Source organism: Myotis myotis, unplaced genomic scaffold (genome assembly GCF_014108235.1).
Source record: "Myotis myotis isolate mMyoMyo1 unplaced genomic scaffold, mMyoMyo1.p scaffold_m19_p_15, whole genome shotgun sequence".
Taxonomy (NCBI): Eukaryota; Metazoa; Chordata; class Mammalia; order Chiroptera; family Vespertilionidae; genus Myotis; species Myotis myotis.
The window spans coordinates 18,334,307-18,358,618 of NW_023416319.1; the positions used below are offsets into that span (position 1 = coordinate 18,334,307).

The window sequence follows — 24,312 nt, forward strand, 5'->3', positions numbered from 1 at the left end:
AATCTTTTAGAATTAAAAAACACATAGTAAGAACACTGACCGAATATTCAATTAGTCCTGAAAAGAAGATCAGTTGAATAAAGAAGAATACCAATTTCATGGCGTAGTACCAGTCCATTAACCCACATATCCATTGAAAAACACTGCATGGTATTTTTAAGGATAGAAGACATAACATTTCTATGAAACACTATGAATTCTCAAAAGTATCGTTATTGAGAAATTCTTGCTGGCTGGAATGTGGGAGGCTTTTGTTCTGCCACCTGTGTATTTAATGCAGGAATAGTTTAGAAGTATATCTCAAAACTGGTAGATGGAGAATCCTAGGGCTTGCTGTGGCTTTGGGGATGTAGTGATGTGTCAGAACTGCCAATGTAAGGCCTTGTTTTGCTTCTAAAACTTGATATTCTTGGACCATCGCTTATAAGATTTGTGCAAAATATACTCTGCACATAACCTTGTTAATATTTACCTTATTTGTAAGAATGATTCACTGTTCAAGCGTGCGCGCGCACACACACACACACACACACACACACACACGCACACACGTAACATAGCAACAGCTACCAGCAAAACAATCTGGTTAGATTTTGATTATTTTCTTTCCTAGGTACTCTTGTCCCGGGAAATCTTAATCTTTTACTCTGTGTGGGTATTTTCTGCTCTTTCTTTCAACTTAACATATGTGGATTCCTTCAAACTAGGAACATCTCTACACTAATTGTTAAGCTTTATTCTCACAGGAGTATTAGAGTATTTTCTCTGCGTTTCCAGATTTCTCAGCTGATTCTTTTTAGGATTCAAAAAGGCAAATTTGGAGAAACTAAGATGGCGGCATAGATAAACACCGGGAAATTTCTGCTTCCCACAACAATCGATAAATGCATCAAAAACACAAGGTGGACATCATCCAGAGCTACAGGAGGGCTGGCTGAGTGTAAATTCTACAACTAGAAGGAAAGAAAAGCACACTGCGAGCGGGAGGAGCTGCGGAGGTGGAGTGCAGAGGTACGGGGGCTCGCACGCGCAGAAAGGGTCTGGCACCTGAGGACGCGGCTGTCTTTTTGAATCCGGAGGGAGACACAAGCTCCCGACGGCTCTGAAATCCGGTTCCGGGAAGTCTCTGGGGACCCAGGACTCATACGGGGAGATACTGGACTGTCTGGCAGCGGGCGAGCTTGAGAGCGGCTTTCCCTCAGAGGTGCTTGCAGCCATTGCCGGGACACTGAGACTCGCGACTCCTTAGGGCGGGGCTGAGGCTCCGCCATAGCTGCTTTCTCCGCCCTTTGATTTCTTGAGACCCCGCCCCGCCCAGGCTGCGGCAGAGGCTTTTGCATATGAATGCCCCGGCCATTTGCAACCTGTAATTACCTAACCGCAGCCGGGCCAGATAGACCCAGAGCTTCCAAGAGAAGGCCCACGGCCCCACAGCGGCTTGCATTGCTACACAGCTGAGCATCATCAGGGCACTTCCAAACTCCAAAAAAAAGGAAGGGGAATCTGCAGTTCTCTTTGTAGTTCCTGCTGTGTAACCTCAGGCAGAGGCTAAATTAGCACCTCCTTAGATCCAAGAGCCACTGTACCCAGTGGTCAGAGGGGAACCATCCAGATCACAACTCCTCAGATCCATAAGGGACACACTCAGGGTGCAGTCTCAGTGAGCACCAAAGCCCCACTGAAGCAAGTCTTGCCCCAGAAGGGTGTCTCCAGCACAGAAGTTCTCCCACTGCAGACACAGCTGATTCTCGCTGCCAATTTCCCTGGAGGTCAATTCCTCCCAGTGATCCTACAACAACCAAGGCATAGCTACAACAAGACTGTGCACAAAGCCCACGAGGGGGTGCACCAAAAGTGTCCACCTCAGGTAACTGGGGAGGCTGAGCCACTGGGCCCTACAGGACACCTAGCACACAAAGCCACTCTATCAACACAGGGAAGCAGCCAAAATGCGGAGACAAAGAAACAGGTCACAAATGGCAGAAATGGAGGAAAGCAAACGACTGGATATAGAGTTCAAGGCCACGTTTATAAGGTTTTTCAAGAATTTTATGGAAACCGCCAATAAATTTAATGAGTCCCTCAATAAGTATAGTGAGACCATGGAGGATATGAAAAAGGACCAACTAGAAATTAAGCATACACTGACTGAAATAAAGAATAATCTACGGAGATCCAACAGCAGACAAGAGGATCCCAAAAAGCAAGTCAAAGATTTGAAATACAAAGAAACAAAAAATACCCAACTGAAAAAGAAAAAAGAAAAGAGATTCCAAAAATATGAAGATAGTGTAAGGAGCCTCTGGTACAACTTCAAGCGTACCAACATCAGAATTATAGGGGTACCAGAAGGAGAGAGAGGGCAAGATATTGAAAACCTTTTTGAAGAAATAATGACAGAAAACTTCCCCTACCTGGTGAAAGAAATGGACTTCCAAGTCCAGGAAGCGCAGAGAACCCCAAACAAAAGGAATCCAAAGAGGACCACACCAAGACACATCATAATTAAAATGCCAAGAGCAAAAGACAAAGAGAGAATCTTAAAAGCAGCAAGAGAAAGACAGTCAGTTACCTACAAGGGAGTACCCATACGACTGTCAGCTGATTTCTCAACAGAAACCATGCAGGCCAGAAGGGAGTGGCAAGAAATATTCAAAGTGATGAATAGCATGAACCTGCAACCAAGATTACTTTATCCAGCAAAGCTATTATTCAGAATAGAAGGTCAGAGAAAGAGCTTCACAGATAAGAAAAAGCTAAAGGAGTTCATCACCACCAAACCAGCATTATATGAAATGCTGAAAGGTATTCTTTAAGAAGAGGAAGAAGAAAAAGGAACTCTTACCATTTGCCACAGCATGGATGGAACTGGAGAGCGGATAAATACCACATGATCTCATTTGTGGAATATAATGAACAACATAAACTGATGAACAAGGACTGATCCAGAGACGGAGAGGCATTGATTGGACTGTCGGGCTTTGGAGGGAGGGTAGGGGAGGGTGGGGGTAAGGGGGAAAGATCAACCAAAGGACTTACATGCAGACATATAGGCCTAACCAATGGACACGGACAACGGGGGGGGGGGGGGGTGAGGGCATGAGCGGGGGCGGGGGGGGTAAGAGGGTAACGTGGGGACAAGGACACATATGTAATATCTTAATCAATAAAAATATATTTAAAAAAAAAAAAAAGGCAAATTTCCCGAGAAGGAATTCCCACATGGAAACACTATTCACTCTCAGTCCAGTTCCACCTTAAACTGACTTCAAGGCTTAAGGTAGCTTGGATGGCCAGGGACCCAGCTGTAATTTTGCAAGAGGGCTGGTCAATTCTGACTTACCCTCAGGAATCTGTTGGAATCTTAGCTTATTACATGAAAGGTGTCCTTCTGGACTCCTCCCCTTGCCACTCTGGCATTGAGTTTTGGGCCCCTTCTCCCCAGAGAGCCATTGAACCAAAAGTTCCATTTTCTGCGACTGGCAAGCACCCTGGGGCAATGCAGTTTCTGTGGTTTTGGCCTGTACATTACCATCTTGTCAGTGTGTTGATAGTTTTAAGTTTGTTTGTTTTTATATTTCCTCTAATTTTTAAAGCTGTTTTTCTGTGAGAGTGTGGGCTCAAGTAACCTAAACTTCCTTTATTGGAAATAGAAAGCCTAGTATTAGTAGTTTCAGATAAGCCAGTGTTTTAATTTTGGAATCATTATGTAGTCAGCGTAGACTATTAGGAGGCATTTCTGATTGTGTGTTGGAGAGTGAAATGTCACTTTGTTGGCTTCAGGATGGTACTGGATTCAACCACGCATTCATCCAGCAACTGTTCATTGAGTTTTTACCATGTGCCAGGCACTGTGCAGGGTATATACCACAGTAAGGAACATGGATGTGCTCTCTGTTCTCAAGGAGCTTCAGATCAAATGAATTGCTAATTAATTAATTAAGGTACGCATCTAAAACATAATACCCTCAAATCTGATAAAAAGGGTTGCTTTCTGAAGCAGTGGAAACATTCAGGGTTGGTACACATACTCCGATTTCCCAGCACAAGTTACTTGTGGAAGCCCTGACTAGGACTACACTCTGCACCGAGAGAATCTCATTGGAGCACATCACAGTTCTTTTCTGTCTGTAGGAGAGGTTCACCTGCCTGCAGCTGACAAATAGAGTTGTGCATTCATTTCTTTACTCAGCAAACATTTCTTGAGTACATACTATGAGCCAGCCACTAGTTGTGCATTGATTAATTTAAAAAGCACAGTCATTGTATCATTCATATTTGTATATCTTTGAAACGCTAGTGATTTTACTGATATTAACCTCTACATTTACTCACTATCTGTCTTGCTACCTTTGAATCGTGGTAGTTACTTTTGGTGTGGGCCAGACCCCGTGGTTCTGAACAGTGAATGGTAAACTGTAGAGTGAGTCAGCCTCTTCTGCATCAGGAACCTTGCCCCTAAACTTCTCTCTTCCCTTTAAGGTAATGCCAAGAGGAAGGATGACCAGAGACTCTTGGGGTAATTTTTAATTTTAATTAAAATTAAACGTTGCAAAGCAAATCAGAATACGTTTTTCAGGAGATTAGCATTTTCAGCAAGATATTTGGTGGAACCTAAGGCCCATAAAGAGAGCCATTAGATTAACAAGTTGGAGAATTACTGATATGGAACAATGACATCTTTATATTAAAGTGATACATAATATTCCAAACATATTTTTAAACTTTGAAAGTATGGTTTTTCCATGTACTGAAGCAAGTTGTTATTCTGAAGACTCCTTGGGATGCTTCAGGTATAAAAATCCTTTCTTGAATTAGTAAAAGATAATAGATTTAAATAGTGAAATAATTTTCTGATCTTTCAAAATAAAAAAGGCTTATGTAAAAGAAATAACAACCTTTCTTTCTAGTTTTTCAATACATAAGAAAAAGCAAGCAAGTATCCTTGACTGTATAACATCTGGTTTGGGGTGTTGCCTCGGTAAAAATTAGCTCAGTTATTTCCAATGAACTTTATCTTGGTATAAAACAGCAATCATAGTCAGAAGCCATTAGTAGACTATTAATTCAGGACAGAAACTAGGTTTTTTTTAGGATAGATGTTTTAATGTATGTCAAGAAGAAATGTATCTTAGAATAGTTAGCTTAGTTATGATTAACCTGTGAATCACTATTCTTTGAAGTTTGTAGCATGGCTTCAGAACATTTTCTTACCCTCAGCTCCAGGCCAAGAGGTGGAGACATTGGAAAAGATCCAGGGACTTCAAGTATCGGTTTCAGATTTCATGGAGGTTTTGCAGTGCCTAGTGAAGGGACCCTCTCATGCTAGCATGGGACCCCTCAGCCACAGCATTCATGCCACCAGGCCCATATCTGAGCGTGCTGCTCCTTCTACCAGATGTAGCGAGACCCAAAGACTAAAAACTCAGGGGCAGTCATTTATTCAACAAATATTGTTATGCTCCTGCTATATTCCAGACAGTGTTCTGAAGTTACAGCAGCGATCTTTGCCCTCATGGGGAGAGAGAAACAAGAAGTAAAACTGTGTATGTACTAGTATTAGAAGGCAAAATTATCGGGAGACCTCCCTGAAAAGTGACATTTTAGGGAAGATCTGAATGACTGTAGGGAGCCAGCCAAGCCATTTTTTTGGGCGGGCGGTGGGGGGCGATTGTTCCAGGCAGATGGGACAGGATAAGTACAAGAGCGTGTCTGGTGTTGGAGGAATGGCAAGGAGGCCAATTCAGCTCGAGCAAAGGCATGGGCTTTGTTAGTACAGCATTTGGGTAAATCGAGAAGCCTTGGGAAGGCTTGGAGCAGTGGAGTGATATGATCTGACAACTTTACAGAGTTACTCTGGCTGCTGTGTTGCTAATAGACGAGAGACCAGCTAGGAGGCTACTGCAGTGATCCAGGCAAGAGATGATGGCAGAGGAGAGATGATAAGTGCTCAGCTCTAGGCCTATTTTAAGTTAGAGCCAGTAGGACTTGCTGGTGGATTAGACATGAGGTATCAGAGGGAAAAAAAAGTCAAGAATGACCCTGAGGGCTGGTTGGCATGGCTTAGTGGTTGAACATTGACTTATGAACCAGGAGGTCAAACTTCCATTCCTGGGCATATGCCTGGGTTGCAGGCTTGATCCCCAGTGTGGAGCTTGTGGAAGGCAGCTGATCAATGATTCTCTCTCATTGATGTTTCTATCTCTCTCTCTCTCCTTCTCCCCTCCTCTCTGAAATCAATTTTATATATATACTAGAGGCCTGGTGCACAAAATTTGTGTACCGGGGGCAGGGTCCCTCAGCCCGGCCTGTGCCCTCTCGCAGTCCAGGACCCCTTGCTCCTTACTGCCTGCCTGCTCACTGCTCCTTAGCGCTGCCACAGAGGCGGGAGAGGCTCCCACCACCACTGCTGCACTCGCCAGCCATGAGCCCAGCTTCTGGCTGAGTGACGCTCCCCCTGTGGGAGTGAACTTTTCACCAGGGGGCAGCTCCTGTGTTGAGCATCTGCCCCCTAGTGGTCAGTGCGTATCATAGTGACTGGTTGTTCTGGTTGGTCTGCCTTAACGGTTGCTTAGGCTTTTATTATATACTAGGGGCCCAGTGCACAAATTCTTGAAAGGAACTGTGGGCCGTGAGGCTGCAGTAGGCACAGAGGCGGGTCTCTGCCCATCCTCCGGGCCCCAGCCTGGCCCCTCCCGCCATGGCCCCCTGTCCCCTGTCTGCCGGCAGCCCTGCTTCCACCACTGCTGCTCCCATGTGCTAACGATGCTGGGCCCACTTGCACCTGCTGAAGTCTCAGAGCGATTGCGGCCGGCTCTGTCAGCAGGTGTGAGCAGCAGCTGCTCCCCCAATTGCCCCTAAGGAGCAGGGGGAGGTGGAGAAGCCCTCAGGGGCGATCAGGGCTGGCAGCCGCCACTCACACCCACTGATGGCGCCGAGTGATCAGGACCAGCGCCGGGCACTGGCAGCGGGTGTGAGTGGCAGCTCTGGCACCGGCTGTGAGTGCAAGCGGGGCCAGCACTGGCAGTGGCTGCAAGTGGCAGCTCTGGCACTGGCAGTGGGTGCGAGTGGGGCTGTCACCGGCAGTGGGTACGAGAGGCGGCTGCTGGCCCTGATCTCCCCTCAGGAACAGGGAGGTGGAGAAGCCCTGAGGGGTGATTGCGGCCAGCAGCTGCCGCTCACACCTGCAGATGGCGCCAAACACCGACAGCAGGTGCGAGCGGGGCTGGCGCTGGCAGCAGGTGCAAGCACCGGGTGAGACCGTGTGCGCGGGAGCAAAGAATTTTCAGTAACTACCAAAGGCTCTCCCTGATGACTGTGACCGGCGCCCCGCCTTGGTCTGGCGCCCCTGCTCACCTGCTTCATCATCTTACAGCAGCCGACACCTGCCATATTCCACGCACACCCCCTGGTGGTCAGCGCACGTCATAGCAACCGGTTGTTTGGTTGTTCTGGTTGTTCCCCTGTTTGGTCTATTTGCATATTAGCCTTTTATTATATAGGATATATATATAAATACACACACACACACACACACACACACACACACTGTATATAATAATGACCCTGAGGATGATCAACTGGAAGGATTGGAGTTTCCAGCAATTTCTCAATTAATATCAAGAACTGCAGGAGATATTGGTTGGTGGAGGAGGTGGGACAGCTCAGTTTTGATTATATTGGGTTGCTCATAAGACATCCAGGTAGAAGTATTGATTAGACAGTTTGATATATAGGCCCAGAGTTCAGGGGAGAGGTTAGGGCTAGAGACATAAATTTCGGACAAATAAATTTTGACAGCACATAGACATTATTTAAAACCATGACCTTTATAAGATTACTAAAAAAAAAGTATAGAGGCTGGCTGGTGTTGCTCAGTGGTTGAGCATCAACCCATGAACCAAGAGGTCAGTGGTTTGATTTCTGATCAGGGTACATGCCCTGGGTGCATACCAGTGAGCACACAGAGGTGGAGGCGAGAGAGAAAGTTGGCCTAGGGGTCTGCTTTTATCGGGGCCAGGGGGCGGGGAGAGCGCTTAGGGCTCTGCAGGCTCACTCTTTATTGGTGAGAATTTAAATTGCAGGAAGAGAAAACAAGTGGACAAAGTGTCAGTTATCACATCAACCAAGATCTCTAAAACAAAGGGGTCTCAGTGGGAGAGGTGGCCTGAGTCTTATCTCCTCTGTGGCTGGCCCTGTGTTTATTCCAGATGGCTGTCTTTGGAGTGGATGCTTCTTTGAAGTGGATGCCTCAGCAATCAAAGCTTAAGTCAGGCACTTGCATTACAAAAAGCATAGCCCACTGTCAGGGCTTTGCTGGTATAAACAAACCTACTGGGCTGCCAGTCATATATAAAACTATGGCACATACAATTACAGCAGTAGCTGTACCATCTAGGTTTGTGTAAGTGCACTCTATGATGTTCACACAAGGACAAAATCACCCGATGATGTATTTCGCAGAACACATCCAGTACTTAGGTGCCCCATGGCTGTAAAGTAGCCCAGGTAAGGTGAGAGATACTTGCAGTTCTCTGTAAAATAGCAAGACCTCTAGGAATCACAGTCTTAGAGTCTTAGAAAGTGAGGAGGATGGATCATCAGATTGGAGGAAGGTCATGGGCGTGTGAGGGAGAAGAAACTGCCCTCAAGGTTCTTTCCTCTGGCCTAATGATCAAATAGATATGTGACAGATTAGCAAGAGAAAATAACCAAATTTAATGCTCACAACTGTAAACCTACTTTCACCCCACCCTGTGTGTATGGGAACCCCACATCCATGAGAGAGTCAGAGACCCCATTTGCATGAGAGGTTCAGAGACAGAAAGGGAACATGGGTACATTGTGAGCTAGGGATGGGGTAAGGTACCTTAAGGGTCATCGAAGAATGATAAGAGGAGAATGATAAGAACAGTTGTTAAGTGAATAGAAGTTTGTCCTTCTCCAGAGTCAAAAGAGGTTACCTCTGATGGGGAAGTTTTTCCTGAGCCCTCAGCTACAGTTGACTTTAGCTCAAAACAATCCACACACCACAGAAGCACATCTTGGGGTGACTAGCCCACAGGCAGTTACAGAGACATTAACAAGAATTTAGGGAATTACCTGTCCTTGCTGGTTTACTATCGCCTCCCTTTTCTTCCTTAACCTTTCCTCTCCCTCCTCCCTCCTTTCTCTCTCCCTCTAAATCCTGCTGCTTCTAGCACTATTTACAAGAGGGATTCTGTCCACTGTGGGAGCCTCCTCGATAGTCATTATCCACACCTCCCCTCAAGTAACAAACACCAAACATCAGGGTGGAGTGCTGCTTTGGGGCTTTTGAAAAGGGTGAGGGGTGTCAAGGGAGAGCTGACGGTCTACACGGTTGAATGTCACCAGTAGTATGGGGGTTGAGAAAAGTAGAAAAGTTATTCCCTCCTTTCTCTCAGGCCACATTGCTTTGCACACAAGATTTGTCACATGAAAATAGCAATCCATCCACAGATTTGGTTAGTTCTGGGTTTTAGTAATGTGGTGGTAAAGCTGAGCAGTTTACATCTTTATGCAACTCTGGCAACAGGATTTAGAAAAGGAAAGGGGGCGAGGGCGGTATTCTGTATTGTAACCAGCTATTCGCTCTCCACTTAACCAAAGATCATTTCTTTTAGCTTCATGTAATTTCTTCTGCTTGGTCATTTTATAACTACCGTCCTTCCTTACCTATAATTTATCCTCTCTTTTTATCTCTTCTTATTGTTGATTTACTAGGTGTGTTTCTTATCATGCTAGCTTTATCAAAGATACTAAAGTGCTAAAGGGAACTTCGTTTTCCATAACAGGGAACAATCAATCTTTACTTGTACTCTATATCCAGAAATAAGTAAGACCATAGAATTTTAGATCTAAAATGGCAGAGAAACTGTTAGCTTTCTCATTTCACATGTAAGAAAACTGATAGCCAGAGAAGTGAAACATAGCCACAAGTTGATTATTAGCAGAAATTGAGCTTATACTGTTACTCTGTATAACTCATGGCAAAAGCTGTCCTCTTAAATGATGTTGCCATCCTATTGGTTTGGTGAACCAAATAAAAATCTTTATTGGGGTTAGGCAATAGGTTTTAGATGATGAGTCTTTGTTACTGTGTAGGTCTAGGGCAGTGATGGCGAACCTATGACACGCGTGTCAGAGGTGACACACGAACTCATTTTTTTGGTTGATTTTTCTTTGTTAAATGGCATTTAAATATATAAAATAAATATCAAAAATGTAAGTCTTTGTTTTACTATGGTTGCAAATATCAAAAAATTTCTATGTGACACGGCACCAGAGTTAAGTTAGGGTTTTTCAAAATGCTGACACGCCGAGCTCAAAAGGTTTGCCATCACTGCTGTAGGTGCTCTTTGTGGTTGGGTGATGAGGAATCAAGAGAGGCAGGGGTGTGGCAAACTTGCCTCAGAAATAATGGCCCATGATAGAGTTTATTTGTTTACTTGTCTTAAGGGAAATTAAGGTTTTACTATATTTTGAGATAGTCTAGGGCAGTGGTCGGCAAACTGCGGCTTGCGAGCCACATGCGGCTCTTTGGCCCCTTGAGTGTGGCTCGCGAGCCGCAGTTTGCCGACCACTGGTCTAGGGCAAGCATGTCAAACTTGCAGCCCACAGGCCAGCCACATGCCTCGTTTATTTGGCCCGTGTTAGCCTTTGAGTTTGACATGGTTGGTCTAGGCTAGGGCCATGAAGTCAAATAGATCTGGATTCAAATTGTGGCCCTACCTTGTATTAGATTTTATGATCTTGGGCAGGTTATTCAAACTCCCAAAGATTCTTTAGCTGAGGTAAAATAAGGATAATATGAGACCCTTTATGCAGGGTGGAGAAGATCAAAGAAAATTCCAAGCTGTAGCCCTGACTTAGCACATAATATGCACTCACAGCATGGAAGCTGTTGCTGCTACTGCTGTTGGTTTGAAAGGTGTAAAGGAACAGGACAAATGAACAAGAAGACTTTGAAAGAAAATGAGAAGATTTGACAATCCGCAGGGTCATTCAGTAACTGTTAGTAGAGAATCCAAAAGGCGTGACTAATAGAACAGTAGGCATTTGAGGAAAGTGCAAGGAAGTTGTGAGGAACATGAACCATAGATTTTAAAACTGAAGGAATGAGGAGCATCATTGATGCCACTGCTCATTTTATAGATGGGTGATTGAGTCCCAGAGAGAATGAATGGGTTACCCAAGGGTGAACATCTAATTATCGACAGAGCATATAACCCTGGTCTCCTCAGCATGCTTTATATTATTTTACAAATAGGGATTAAGTAAAAGTTCAAGGAAATCATTCCTAGACATGACCGGAGAGCTAAAAGAATAATCTTAGTAACGACGACTGTCTCTTAGCATGTTACTCTCCTACTCAGAAAGCTTCCATGACTCTTCATTATCCATGGAACGAAACAGATGGCATTCATGTCCCTTGGGATCTATCGTAGCCTACCCCTCCGTCCTTATCTCCTATTACTTTTTCCACATACGGCCTTCAAACTGTTCCCCATTTCCTGGTTCTCCGTATGTAGAAAGTCTGTGGAAATCCTGCTTATGACAGAAGGCACTGTTCAAAGGCCACCACTTCATGAACCCTCCAGTTGGCCCATCCGGGACTTTGCTTTGTTGCCTTTGCCGTTGGTGTTTATTACAGCACTTATCACATTGAGTCTTACTTTATGGCAGGGGTCCTCAAACTACGGCCCGTGGGCCACATGCAAATACAAATATTGTATTTGTTCCCGTTTTGTTTTTTTACTTCAAAATAAGATATATGCAGTGTGCATAGGAATTTGTTCATAGTTTTTTTAAAAAACTATAGTCCGACCCTCCAGCGGTCTGAGGGACAGTGAGCTGGCCCCCTGTTTAAAAAGTTTGAGGACCCCTGCTTTATGGTGTGTTGCTCCTGCATTCTAAGAGGCATGGACCAACTAGGTCATCCTTTTCTCTTCCGCACTGCCTCACACATATGAGGCATCTCTCTAACGTTGATGAAAGTCGAATAGGTATTTTTGTACCCCACTTTCTGACTTCTGGTCTCATTCTCCATCCGGGTCGTAAATATGTTGTATGAATTAGTTGGAAAAGGGATTTGGGAAATGTGTGCTTTTGATGCTTCTCTGGCATGACAAGTATCAAGGAAAGTGTGAGCATACATAACTGTCTTCTTCTGGCAAAGAGTGTCACACTGTAAAATTACCCAAACCACAGATCCGAGTAAAAGGGAGTGCTTGTTCTTCCTTCAGTGGGATGTCCAGTGTGTTGGCAGGCAGGAGCTTAAACAGCTTGTGATTTGAGTGTAAACTAACTGGTTGGTAACTTGAATCCCATAAAACAGAGCTCTCAAAGGAGGAAGGGTTCTGCCTCTAGTTAAAGGGAAGGGAGTCCCAGAGTTTCAGATGTCCCATGATTAGAAAGCTGAACTGGGAGGACAGAGGTTGAGGTCCAATTTGAATACATGCGCATGAAAGCATGTATTCATACCCCTGGTTGATTACTAAAGGATTAAAGAGGCAGAAGAGACTGATATATGACCTTACCTGAGGCTCTTAAAGGGGGCTGTTTCTCTTTCCCACTGCTTTTTCTGCAAAACCTTTAGAGCAGGAGAATGCTTCTAGTTCATAAAGTAGCCAAGCCAGTTTGACCAGCTTGAGGGAAACACCAAACAAGGCTGCCAACTCCAATCACATGAATGCTAGTTACTAATTATCTCCTGGTCTCCGTGGGGAAAGATATAGCGCTCGCTGATTGGATCCCGAGGTTGAAATAACTCCACATGTCTCCGTGCTCCAACGGGAGCAGCCAGAAGAGTGACTCTACAGCTTTGGGAGACATTTTGAGAAGGACAGATACAGCCTTAGGCTAAACTCCCTGTCCACGTTTCAGCCCAACCCAGGCCCATGGAAGAGAGAAGTGAAACTTGTGTCTTTAAGCGCACTGAACATGTGTGAAACCCATGAGGTTAGGAAAGAAAGAGAAACGGAGAAGAAAGGACACTGGGGCTCCAGCTGGGAGTACGAAGATTGCAGGAGTCTACAGAAAAGGGACCTCACAGTGCTGGATGGGCATTACAGAGAAGATGACTTGGATTCCAGGTACCAGACCACCAGGCGGAATCGGCCCTACAGAAAAAGGCATTGTGGATACTGGGATTTTGAGCAGAGTGAAGCAAGCTATATGGACTACGAGGAAGCAAAAGGAAGTGGAAAGGACTATATGCACCACACAAGTGGAACTCGAGGTTGTGATGGTTATTGGAAATCAGAAAATGTAGATTATGGAAACCCGAGCCCTGGAACTGGAAGCCCAGACGTAACCTGGAAAGCTGGGGGATATGGAGAGACAAACGGCTACGTACATTGTAAGAATCTGAATTACAGTCCCCAGGACTCTAAAGAAACTGACCAATGGACTGGCTACAGGGGTTTGGATGACTCTTTGGGGAATTTTGGTCAATCTCAAAACTGGCATAAGGACCACAGGAATTTTAATAATAATCTTGAGGATTGTAAAGAAACTGATATTTATTATAGTGACCTCAATGATTTATATCATGTTGCTGGGAATTACACTAATGCTCAGCCTGTGGATTTGAGTGGTGTCAACGAAGGTAAGGAATTTGTCAAATACTATGAAGGGGACAGGAATGTTTATCAAAATGATAAAATCTACCCCAAAGCAAAGACTCATGCCCTGGATCAGAGTAATTCTGAGACAGAAAATAAAGTCGATGATTCTTTATTTGAAAACTGTGAGTATGAACTTCGGAATTACAGGGGAACAGATGCTCCCCATCGGATGAAGAATTTGGAGTATAATGGCATTGACAGACCAGGAATGATGGCATTTGGGAGCAGGATCACCCCGGATATGCTGCGGAATCCACAGACTAGGGGAAGCCAAGGAGACCCTCACTGTGGCGTTCCTCAGGGCTCCCCACTAGAGAATAACACCCAGCACTTAGAGGAAGAGAGAAATGTAAATGGCCCAGAAACTTGGAAAAGGAATAGTTGCTTCCGTCGCACAGCACCCAGCACCCTGAGATGCTCAGAATTTGTGCAAAACAGGAAGAGAACCCAAGGTAAGAACGCAGTCTTCTTCGAAGTATATAAAGCATGAAAATAGATGAAAAGGGGTGGTTATAACAAGGACACTTGTGTGCTTAAGGAACCTGGGCTTCCAGAGTTCTTAAGTGTATCTTGAGTGAGAACAACCTTAGAGATTTAATTCCTTTGGGAGGCACTTAAAAAAAAATTTTTTTTTCTCTCTTTATTGATTAAGGTATTGCATATGTTTCCTTATTCCCCCAGTGCTCCCCCCCCTCCCCCCCCCACTCATGCCCTCACCCTCCTGGTGTCTGTGTCCATTGGTTAGGCTTATATGCATGCATACAAGTTTTTTGGTTGATCTCTCTCCCTTACCCCCACCCTCCCCTTTAGAGCAAGAATTTATGTAGTGCTATAGACATGTAACATGGCTTTAAATCAGACAGTGCTCTCATAGGAACTTTCCTTTACTCTACTTGGTTCAGTCAGTTCATCTCTAACCCCAAGTATCTTTCCATTCTTACTTTACGATTTTTGTCTCATGGGGATGGCAAATGCATTAATAGGCACCGAGCACAAATTTACTTTTCTGACATGTTCTTTCTCTGAATCTCCACACTTCTTTAGACATTGGTGGGAAAGAAGACTTAACTTTGTTTTTTTGTTTTTGTTTTTGTTTTTTTTAAATATATTTTATTGATTTTTTACAGAGAGGAAGGGAGAGAGATAGAGAGTTAGAAACATCGATGAGAGAGAAACATCGATCAGCTGCCTCCTGCACACTCCCTACTGGGGATGTGCCCGCAACCCAGGTACATGCCCTTGACCGGAATCGAACGCGGGACCCTTGAGTCCGCAGGCCAACGCTCTATCCACTGAGCCAAACCGGTTTCGGCAAGACTTAACTTTGTTTTATAAATTATTCGTTCCTTGACATTCAGGAATCTTAAGTGAATGATGAGCACTAAAACTCCTATGGAATTCAGAAGATTGTTTATATTCTTCTTTGCTTTGTACAAGTTAGGTATTCAAATTATTTCATCTCCCTGAGCCTTAAACGAAGGTATCTGTAAAATGGGGACATTAAGAGTCATATTATGTAGAGGTTATTTCTTTCTTTCCAGTTTGTCTTCTTTCTTCTAGTTCTCTGAAATGAACTATGTTAATTTTTATTTATGTATTTTTGCTGTTGTTGGTTTTGCAATTACTGGACTCCCTGATAAACCTTTACTTTGATGATGTATGTTACCCTCATGCTAAGCAGACTTTCTGGCCTATTTGGGGTAGTCCTGGTAATGACCAGGGGATAAGGGTTAGAGTCAGAAACTGTGAACCATCTGAGAAATCCATCTCATACCTTTCTCCTCAGTGGAAAGTTTCTCTTCTAAGTTTCCTGCAGAATAGGCTCGCTGGTTAGACTGGTGGTAGGGGCCATCGAAGACTGAAAAGCTAGGTCCCTGGAACTGCCAGTGGTTTATCCCATGGTCTCCTAACACAGGCTTGACTTAACTTGAATTTCCAGGGCACCGTTGTGGACAGAGCAGGCTCTCTGTCTTTATTTCTACAGATAAAAGTGAAACCAAACCTGACTTTAGTTGAGAGGCCAGGTATTTAGCCATTTTTTTCTAAGTGCATTTTTGCTCTGAAATGATAGGGATTGGAAGACTTTCAAATTACTTCCAGCTCAAAAGAAAGTCTGATTCTATGATTCCTGGTGTTGGTTTCTGTGTCTTTCCTATTCCCCTCCCCCACAGCTGTTTCTTAGATGAACTTTGTTTCCCATCCTTAGTTCCTTATTGTATTAGGCCTCCTAACTGTAATCAAAGTGTGTTTATTGTTTGACTTAGGAGTCAAGCCCTCCTCTCGAGTGTTGCAAAGTGGCCTATGATCTCTCCGAAACTAGCTCAGTTCCACCTCGATCATTTCTATTTTTGCAATTTTCTCTCTTTATATTTGAGGACTTAACTTTTGATATATGTTCATATTTAGCTCAATTGACACAATATTTAACTATATTGATTTCAGAGAGGAAGAGAGAGGGAGAAATAGAAACATCAATGATGAGAGAGAATCATTAATCAGCTACCTCCTGCACGCCCCCTACTGGGGATTGAGCCTGCAACCCAGGCATTTGCCCTTGACCAGAATCGAACCTGGGACCCTTCATTCTGCAGGCCGACACTCTATCCACTGAGTCAAACCAGCTAGGGCGACACCCCTTTTTATACCTTTATCTTCTTTAGCCTGCAACAGACTCTTGTTTTTTTACCAGAATCTGTGTGCTCTCTATCATTCTCTGCTAGTGGTCTTACAGCACATGCGCCATTGCCTTGCCTGACCTTACACAGTCACAACTCGTCATTACGGAGAGGAAGCCAGTATTGGAGTCTGTTGTCTACCTGGTGTTCAAATCCTAGCTCTACCATTTACTAATAGTGTAACTTTAGATGGGAACTGTTAGGTTAGGTGGCTCAGGAGGCGGCGCAAGAAATAGAGTCCAGTGAATCAGAAAAGAAAGGAAAGGAAAAGGTTTATTCTGCGTCCCCGGGAGACCCACGTACCCCAAGGACAGGGCACGTGGATTCACGCCAACAGGGAGGGGGGCGCTTTTTTTATAGTGCGGTTGGGTGAGGGGCGGGGACATGAGCTGAGGAATTCTCTGCTGCAGGGAATGGGCAGAATATTCAGGACGAAGTTCTTATCTGTGTGAGGGTATGTGAATTCAGGGAGAAGAAGCTGGTATCTGTGTCTGGCACCTTGATCTGTGAGAAATTCCAGGGGAAGTCCATTATCTTGTCATGTCTGCATGTATCCGATCCTGGGCTCTCTCCGACCTAACAGGAACTACTGAACCTCTCTGAGTTTTGGATTCTTTATTTGTAAAATAAAGAAATAATACTGTCTCATGATGAGATCATCTAAATAAAACTCTTAATCATATAGCTGGAACATAGCAGGTACTCATAAATTATGACTTCTTTGTCTTTCATGACCCACCTTTTGTCTTTTCCTTTCCACTTACAATTTGCCCCTGTCCTTGCATGGTCCCCTCCCAAGTTCCTCATTGAGCCCCCACTGGGCACCTGCCCTCCAACCCTGTTTGCAGGTATAATTATCCAAGTGGAATGCCCTGTCCCTTCCTCCTCTCTCACTCTCCCCCTTACTCCACCTGAGAAACAAAGAGCTGTTTTGTGGCTGACCCCAGCCTGCCTCTGGGCTAGAGACCAGGTCTGTTCTACCAGGATTTGTCTTTTCCTTCACCTGTCCTATCAGTGCAGTTCATTCTTCCCTGGAGGCCTCCATTTTGACACTGTTAGTGCATGTCTGTTAGGATTTTGTCCTTAGTCTTAGGGTGTGACCCCTGGCCCTGGGCAGTGATGCGTACTCACAGGTGCAGCTCTTCTGAGGTCTTGGTGGAAAATTTGAAGTGTTTACTGAACCTCCTAACTTGGGGAACTCGAATTTCAAACTCAGTCTTCCCAGTCCCAGACAGTTGTGAACATCTGCCAGGCTTCTCTGGCCTCCAGCTGTGACTGCTTTCTGCTGAGTTCCCTTTCCCTGTAGTCTCATATTTTCCACTCCCATTTCACTTTAGATTACACATAACCATAGTTGTCCCAATACTCTGTTGGGGCATTCTTGCAGTTTCTGCTTCTCTTCCTCTCTGACCTGCCTGATAGTTCTTTATTCAAATTCCCAGGAGAGCAAATGTAATTGACTCAGCTTGAATTTCTTAGGTAGGCCTCACCATAATAATTAACCACTCATTGATTAGGTACACATCCCTGGTCCAACGGCAGTCGTGAAGCCTGGGATGGGGTCATCTAGTTTAAATCATAGCTACAGGGACTACTGATGGTGCCAGTTGGTATGTAATAGGCTCCTGGGTGTGTGTGTGTTTGGGGGGGGGGGGGGGAGGGGCTGGCATTTGTCTAGCCCAGACCAGCCCTGGCATTTTGAAGTGGGTGAAGGTATCTTTTGGTTTTCACAATGGCAGGGTGCAGGGGACTACTCGTGTTTAGAAGGCAAAGACTTGGGACACTAAATGTTTTAGGTGTTTAGGACCATCCTATACCTGTTTAAATTATTTCGTCTTCCTGTGCTGCAGTTTCCTCATCAATAAAACCAGATAATATACCTACATGATAGTATTATGAAGCTTAAGTGAGTTTATAGAAAAACAAGTAATTGGAATAGTAGTGCAATAGAGTCTTGCACATAATACATGCTAAATAAACATGAACTGCAATCATCATCATCATCATCATCACCATCAGACCTGCACATTGATTCCACATCCCCTCTGAATTCAGTTCAATAGGCATTCATTAACTTGTTATTATACTTAGCACGGTACCAAGCACTAGGGATATCCTAAAAAGGATACCTAACTCCCTCCCCGCTCCACACATACACATACACATAGGCATTTACAGATAATTAAAGAGACAAAAGGGAAAAATATGAATAATTAAATAAAGTACACAAGTATATAACATAGACAGTAACTGCTATGGGCAATTAGAAAGGGGTGGGGGAGCTCAGTTTGACCTGAGTTATTGGAAAAGACTTTAGGAAGATGTTTGAACTTGAGCTAAAGCTTAAAGGAATAATGGGGGTTGAAATAGGCAGAGAGAAACAGGGAGACCATTCCTGGTTAGGGAAACTATTTAAGCAAAGATACAGAGTTGTGATGACAAAGAAGAACACAGTTGGGTGAAGAACTAAAGTATTGAAATCTTAGAAACCAGGAGGGAGCCTGAGGAATAAGTCAGAGCTGGACCTGCACATGGTGAGTCATCCTCTTAAAAGTAGTCACTGAAACTGTGAATAGATGACTTCTCCGAGGAGAGGAATGACTAGGGAGAGAGCGTGGGTCTAAGAACTGAGCCTAGGAGTTACCTACTGCTTGGGGGCAGGTGGAGGAGGGAGGCAAGTAAGAGAGCAATATTATTTGAGGGCATCAGGAGAAAAACAGAACTGAAAGTAAGAGAGAATGGCCAACACTTTCAAATGCCACGGGAAAATCAAAGGTAACACCATTGGATTTGTTGAGGAGGTTATTAATTGATTAAAAAGACAATATTACTGAAATAGTGATGATACAGAATTAATTGCAAAGGATGGGGGATGAGATCATAGAGGGAGGGCTTGAAGACCAATCTTTTAAGACCTTTTCACAAAAAGAATCAAAGAGATTTAATTATAGCTGAGAGGGACACAGAGTTGAACAAAGTTTTCATGTGTTTACTCTTTTTTAATTAAATGTTTTTGTTGTTTTTCAATTACAGTTGACATTCAATATTGTACTAGTTTCAACTATATAGCATAGTGGTTAGACATTTATAAAACTTACAAAGTGATTCCCCCAGTAAGTCTTGTACCCACCCAACACCATGTATAGTTATTACAATATTATCAACTATATTTCCTAGGCTGTACTTTATAGCCTCATAACTCTTTTGTAACTGCCAGTTTGTACTTCTTAATCCCTTTACCTTTTTCACCCAACCCCCAACCTCCTACCATCTGGCAACCATCAAAATGTTCTCTGTATCTATGAATCTGTTTCTGGTTTGTTTGCTCATTTATATTGTCCTTTAGATTCCATATGTAAGTGAAATCATATGGCTTTTGTCTTTCTCTGACTTATTTCACTTAGCATAGTACCCTCTAGGTCCATCCATGTTGTTAAATGGTAAGACTTCATTCTTTTTTATGGCCAAGTAATATTTCATTATATATATGTCCATTTGTCTTGACTGGAGCACTTGATCCATTTAAATTTAAAGTAATTATTGATAGGTATGTAGTTATTGCCATTTTATTAATTATTTTCTATTATTTTTGTAGTTCTCTGTTCCTTTCTTATTTTCTTGCTCTCCTGTATGTTGTTGACTCTGTTGTGCTGTGTTGTGTTTGGATTCCTTTCCTTTTATTCCTTGTGTGTGTCTTACATAGTTTTGGTTTGTGTTCACCATGGGCTTCATGTACACCAAGCTATGTTTATAACAGTCTGTTTTAAGTCGATGGTCGCTTAACTCTCCCTCTCCATCTTTATGTTTTTGTCATTGTTTCTTTACTTCTTTTGTGTGTTTGTGTGTATCCCTTAATTTGCTGTTGTAATTACCCATGATGATCCCACTTTTGCCTTTTACCCTTTGTACTAAGTTTAATGTTGGTTGATCCACTGCTTTTATTATGTATTTGCCTTTGTCAATAAGATTTTTTTCTTTGGATATTTTCTTATTCATATTTTTATCTCTCCTTTCTTCTTCTCTTTTTCCTCCTCCTCCTCTTCTTCCTCTTCCTCCTCATTTTCCACCCTGCTCTTCTGCTTGAGGTATCTGTATGATGCGAATGTTGTTATGCTTGACATTGTCTCTGAGGTCCCTTAAACTATCCTCAGTTTTTAAAATTCTTTTTTCCTTTTGCTGTTCCAATTGGGTGTTTTTCTCTACCTTGTCTTCCACATCACTGATGCGAGCCTCTGCTTCCTGTAGTCTGCTATTGATTTCATCTAATGTATTGTTCATTTCCGTTATTCTTTATTTGACTATTTTTAATGTTTTCTATCTCCTTTTTAAAAAATATATTTTTATTGTTTTCAGGGAGGAAGGGAGAGGGAGAGAGAGATAGAAACATCAATGAGAGAGAATCATTGATTGGCTGCCTCCTAGATGCCCCACACTGGGGATTGAGCCCGCAACCCGGCATATTCCCTGACCGGGAATCTAACTGTGCTCTCCTGGCTCATAGGTTGACACCGGCTGGGCTCTATCTTCTTTTTAATGTTTCCTCTCTTTGTTGAAGTTCTCATGTAGATAGTCTATTTTCCCCCTAACTTAATTGAGCATCCTTATAACCAACTTTTTGAACTCTGCATCTGATAGACTGCTTTCCTCCATTTTACATACTTCTTTTGGAGTTTTGTTCTGTTCTTTCACTTGGGATGTTTCTTTGTTTCCTCATTTTGGCTGCCTTTCTATTTGTTTTTATGTATTTCGTAGATCAGCTATGTCAGTCTTGTCAGAGTAGCCTCATATAGTAGGTGTCTGGTGGAGCCCAGTGGCCCAATCTTCCTGTTCACCTGAGCTGGGTGTTCCAGAGGTGTCCCTTGTGTGGGTTGTGTGTGTCCTCCTGCTGTCATTGAGCCTTTATATTCTGTTGGCACCTCAGTGGTGGGCTTGACCCTCAAGCTGACTGGCTGTGAGGACTGGCTGTGACTTTAGCAGACAAACTGTTCTGTAAGGGATCACCCCACAGAACACTATTTGTTTTAGCAGGCCTCAGGTGCTTGCTGAGTTCATCCTTTGGGTGTGTCATTTGTGGTACTAATCAGGTGGTGTTCCTGGTGTGGTCTGAAGCTGGCCACTGGGTGTGTTCATTCTGGGACCTCTTGGGGGGAGGTTTCTGGTGCAGCCAAGGTCAGCCACTGCCTGTGTCTGGCCGGGGCATTAATTACGGTAGGCGCTACAAAGTGATCTTTGGTTGGTAGCTGCCTGTGCTGGGCGTGGGGGCACCTAGGAGTGGTTATGTTGTGAACTGAGGCGGCTTCCACTAAGATGCACTGGGGGCCACTTAGCAGGAGATACAGCCAGTTGCTGCTTGTTTTGGCTTTGTGAACCTTGGAGAAATTTCAGGAAAGCTCAAAGCACTGGCCCAGGCTGACTTCTTGTGTAGGTTAGCCTCTGAAAGAGGCTCCACATGGATTGGGTGGGGCAGGGAATCACCAGGGTGGGGTGAGAGTGGTGTTATCAGGCTAATAGAGACTCAGGCTGGGTGCCTGCCTGTGCCTGCAATCTGTGCTGTCCCTTCACTGGAGCTTAGGGCAAGTGTTTGTGAGTGAGTGAGTCTGTGCTCAGGACCTTTAGGAGGATGGGTCTACAGCAGCCCTTCATCTCACCAGGACCAAGTCCCTGCTGATTTTCACAGCCACTGATGCTCTGGGCTGAGGAGCCCAGTATGGGTCTGGGACCCATTTCTTCAGTGGGGACCTGCACAGCCAAGATATCCCTCCCAATTCTCAACAGTGAATTGAGAGTGTAAGGCCAGTTCATTTGTGTCTCTATCCCTCCTACCAGTCTCGATGTGGCTTCTTCATATCCTTAGTTATAGGAGTTCTGTTTGGCTAGTCTTTCTATGGTTTTTAAGGGTGATTGTTCCATAATCTGGTTGTAATTTTGATGTAGTCATTGGGGGAGGTGAGCACAATGTTTATCTACTTCGCCATCTTGGCCGGAAGCCTTATGTGCTTACTTTTTTAAATCAGGGTGTCAGTCCTTATTTGAAGATAGATGGGCGGGTAGGAGGCAAAAGAGAGGGAAAGAGTAAATATGTGGAAGCAAAAGGAAATATATTGTAGGGCCATATATCTTGAAGAGTTGGGAAATAATTGAAGCTTTAGAGAAAATAAGGCACTCCTCTTCTGAGGTTAGAATGATCCAATCTGGCAGACTCCATCCAACTCAGACTTTTCCTATTGGGGTCACGAGCTGTAGTCTCAAGAAGCTAGGTTGCCTGTTTTCTCTACAAGCCATTACCTAAATTACTTTTATGTTATGTTTCATCAATAATAAAGGAATATTGGCCTGGGAGGAATCCAGGCCTCACTAAAAGCAAGAGATATTTAAGACAGGCAAGAAATGGAGGTCGGAGAGGAAGAGGTGATCCTGTAGGGCATCTTCTTTCCTGTGGACCTGAGGATGTTAGCAGGTGTAGAGGGAGGAGGGGTGAGTCAAAGCGGCGAACTTGCAGTGCCCAGGCAGGCTTAGTCTTCAGTGGGATGTCAGGGTGGCAGCTCAGGATCTTGACACACCCCCCTCCCCCTGAAGCCACGACGTGTATCAGTTTGACATTTCCTGAGAAACCAGAAGTGCCCGCACTGTGCATAAACATCAGGCTATCGAGTCACAAGGGTGTGACAGTGCCCATACAGGCATTTCTAATGGCAAGGTACTCATTTGTGTCCATGGCTGCACAGCCGACCTTATTCCACGGTATCAAGAAACCCCTTTCTTCTAATCATAAACTGGGAGGGGGCAGACAGATGAAATCTATTGCATTTCATTAAACATAAAGCACTACCTATTGTAAGACATGGAATGATTTTATGTATCATTAAAAAGAAAGAGGACTTCTCATTAAACTAGAATACTTCTATTAAATTGCTATTTGGAAAACACATAGAATGTGAAAAAATGTGCGTCTTAGCATCTATTGAAATATGGAGATGCTTCCACTTACTGCTGACCTCACAGAAATACTTAGAAGAAAAAACAGTGTACTGTAGAATTCCTCTAGTTCCCTCCCCAGTGATTTGAAGGTAGGGAATTCCGTTTCCTCTGCTCTCCAGCCCCCCCCCCTTCCCCCATTCCCTGCTCCCCTGAGAGGAAAACTGAAACCTGATTTACCCCAGTGCTGTAGGTTCTAAACCCTATTGGGTTGTGGCAGCCACGTAGCTAAGGCAAACAAAAGTTAGGGTATTTAATGACTTTAAAAAAATCTTTGGGTAGTGTTTTCATCACAACCATGCTCGGGGCACTCTAAGTTTTAATCATAGCTGTCACTTAAGTGCCAGTTGCTGCGCTAGTACTGTAGATTAGATGCACATCCGGTATGCAGAGAGGCCCATAGCCTAAGCTCCAGACCCTTACATGGTGCTTGGCATGTAGTAGGTGCTCAATGAATATTTGTTGTCAAATGCAATACTTTGTTTTGGAGCAGAGACCGTGTACCTCAAAAGATAAATAGTAATATCATTTTGCATTGTTCCTTGAGAACTGAAGTTTAGAGAACAGAGTCATCCAGGGACTTCGTCTAGTGGGCTTACAGGATGGTAAGTGAGCAGAAAGGCACAGAGACAAGCTGGGCTCGTCACGTCCAAGAAATAATAAGGAAACAGTATTTAAAGTACACTGTGTGCTAGGTTCCATAATAGCAGCAAGTGCCCAGTCCTCTGGGCTCACTGAAAGGAAGTGACTAACTGCCTAGATGAGTCCAAAGAGGCCTCACATGCTAGCGACACTCCTGTGGAACTAGAGGCTAGTGTGGTGATACCAAATTGAGAGTATGTGACCTACCCGAGTGGGAAGTCTTGTAAGATTTCAGAGCCTGGAAGTGAACAAAGAGGTCCAGCCTCTTTATTATACACACACGTGGAAGCAAGGGCCCACAAAGGTTGTGTACCACAGAGACAGGAGGGGAATCTGGGCTGGATCCCAGTTCTAGATCCCTGCTGCCCTCT

The 24,312-nt window shown here is 44.0% G+C and overlaps 1 protein-coding gene across 13 annotated transcripts in view; it reads left to right on the top strand.

Annotated features, from left to right (window-relative positions):
• Nucleotides 1–24,312, top strand: part of LOC118669864 (dynamin binding protein) — a 96,282-nt gene that overhangs the window by 35,355 nt on the left and 36,615 nt on the right. Inside the window, exon 1 of one of the 13 annotated variants that reach the window (XM_036336369.1) lies at nucleotides 11,847–14,101. The exons of the other annotated variants lie outside the window; for them this stretch is intronic. Coding sequence (XP_036192262.1) covers nucleotides 12,964–14,101 — 1,138 coding nt within the window. The 5' untranslated portion in view covers nucleotides 11,847–12,963. Of the gene's footprint in view, nucleotides 1–11,846; nucleotides 14,102–24,312 lie in introns of those variants that run through there. 13 annotated transcript variants of the gene reach the window in all.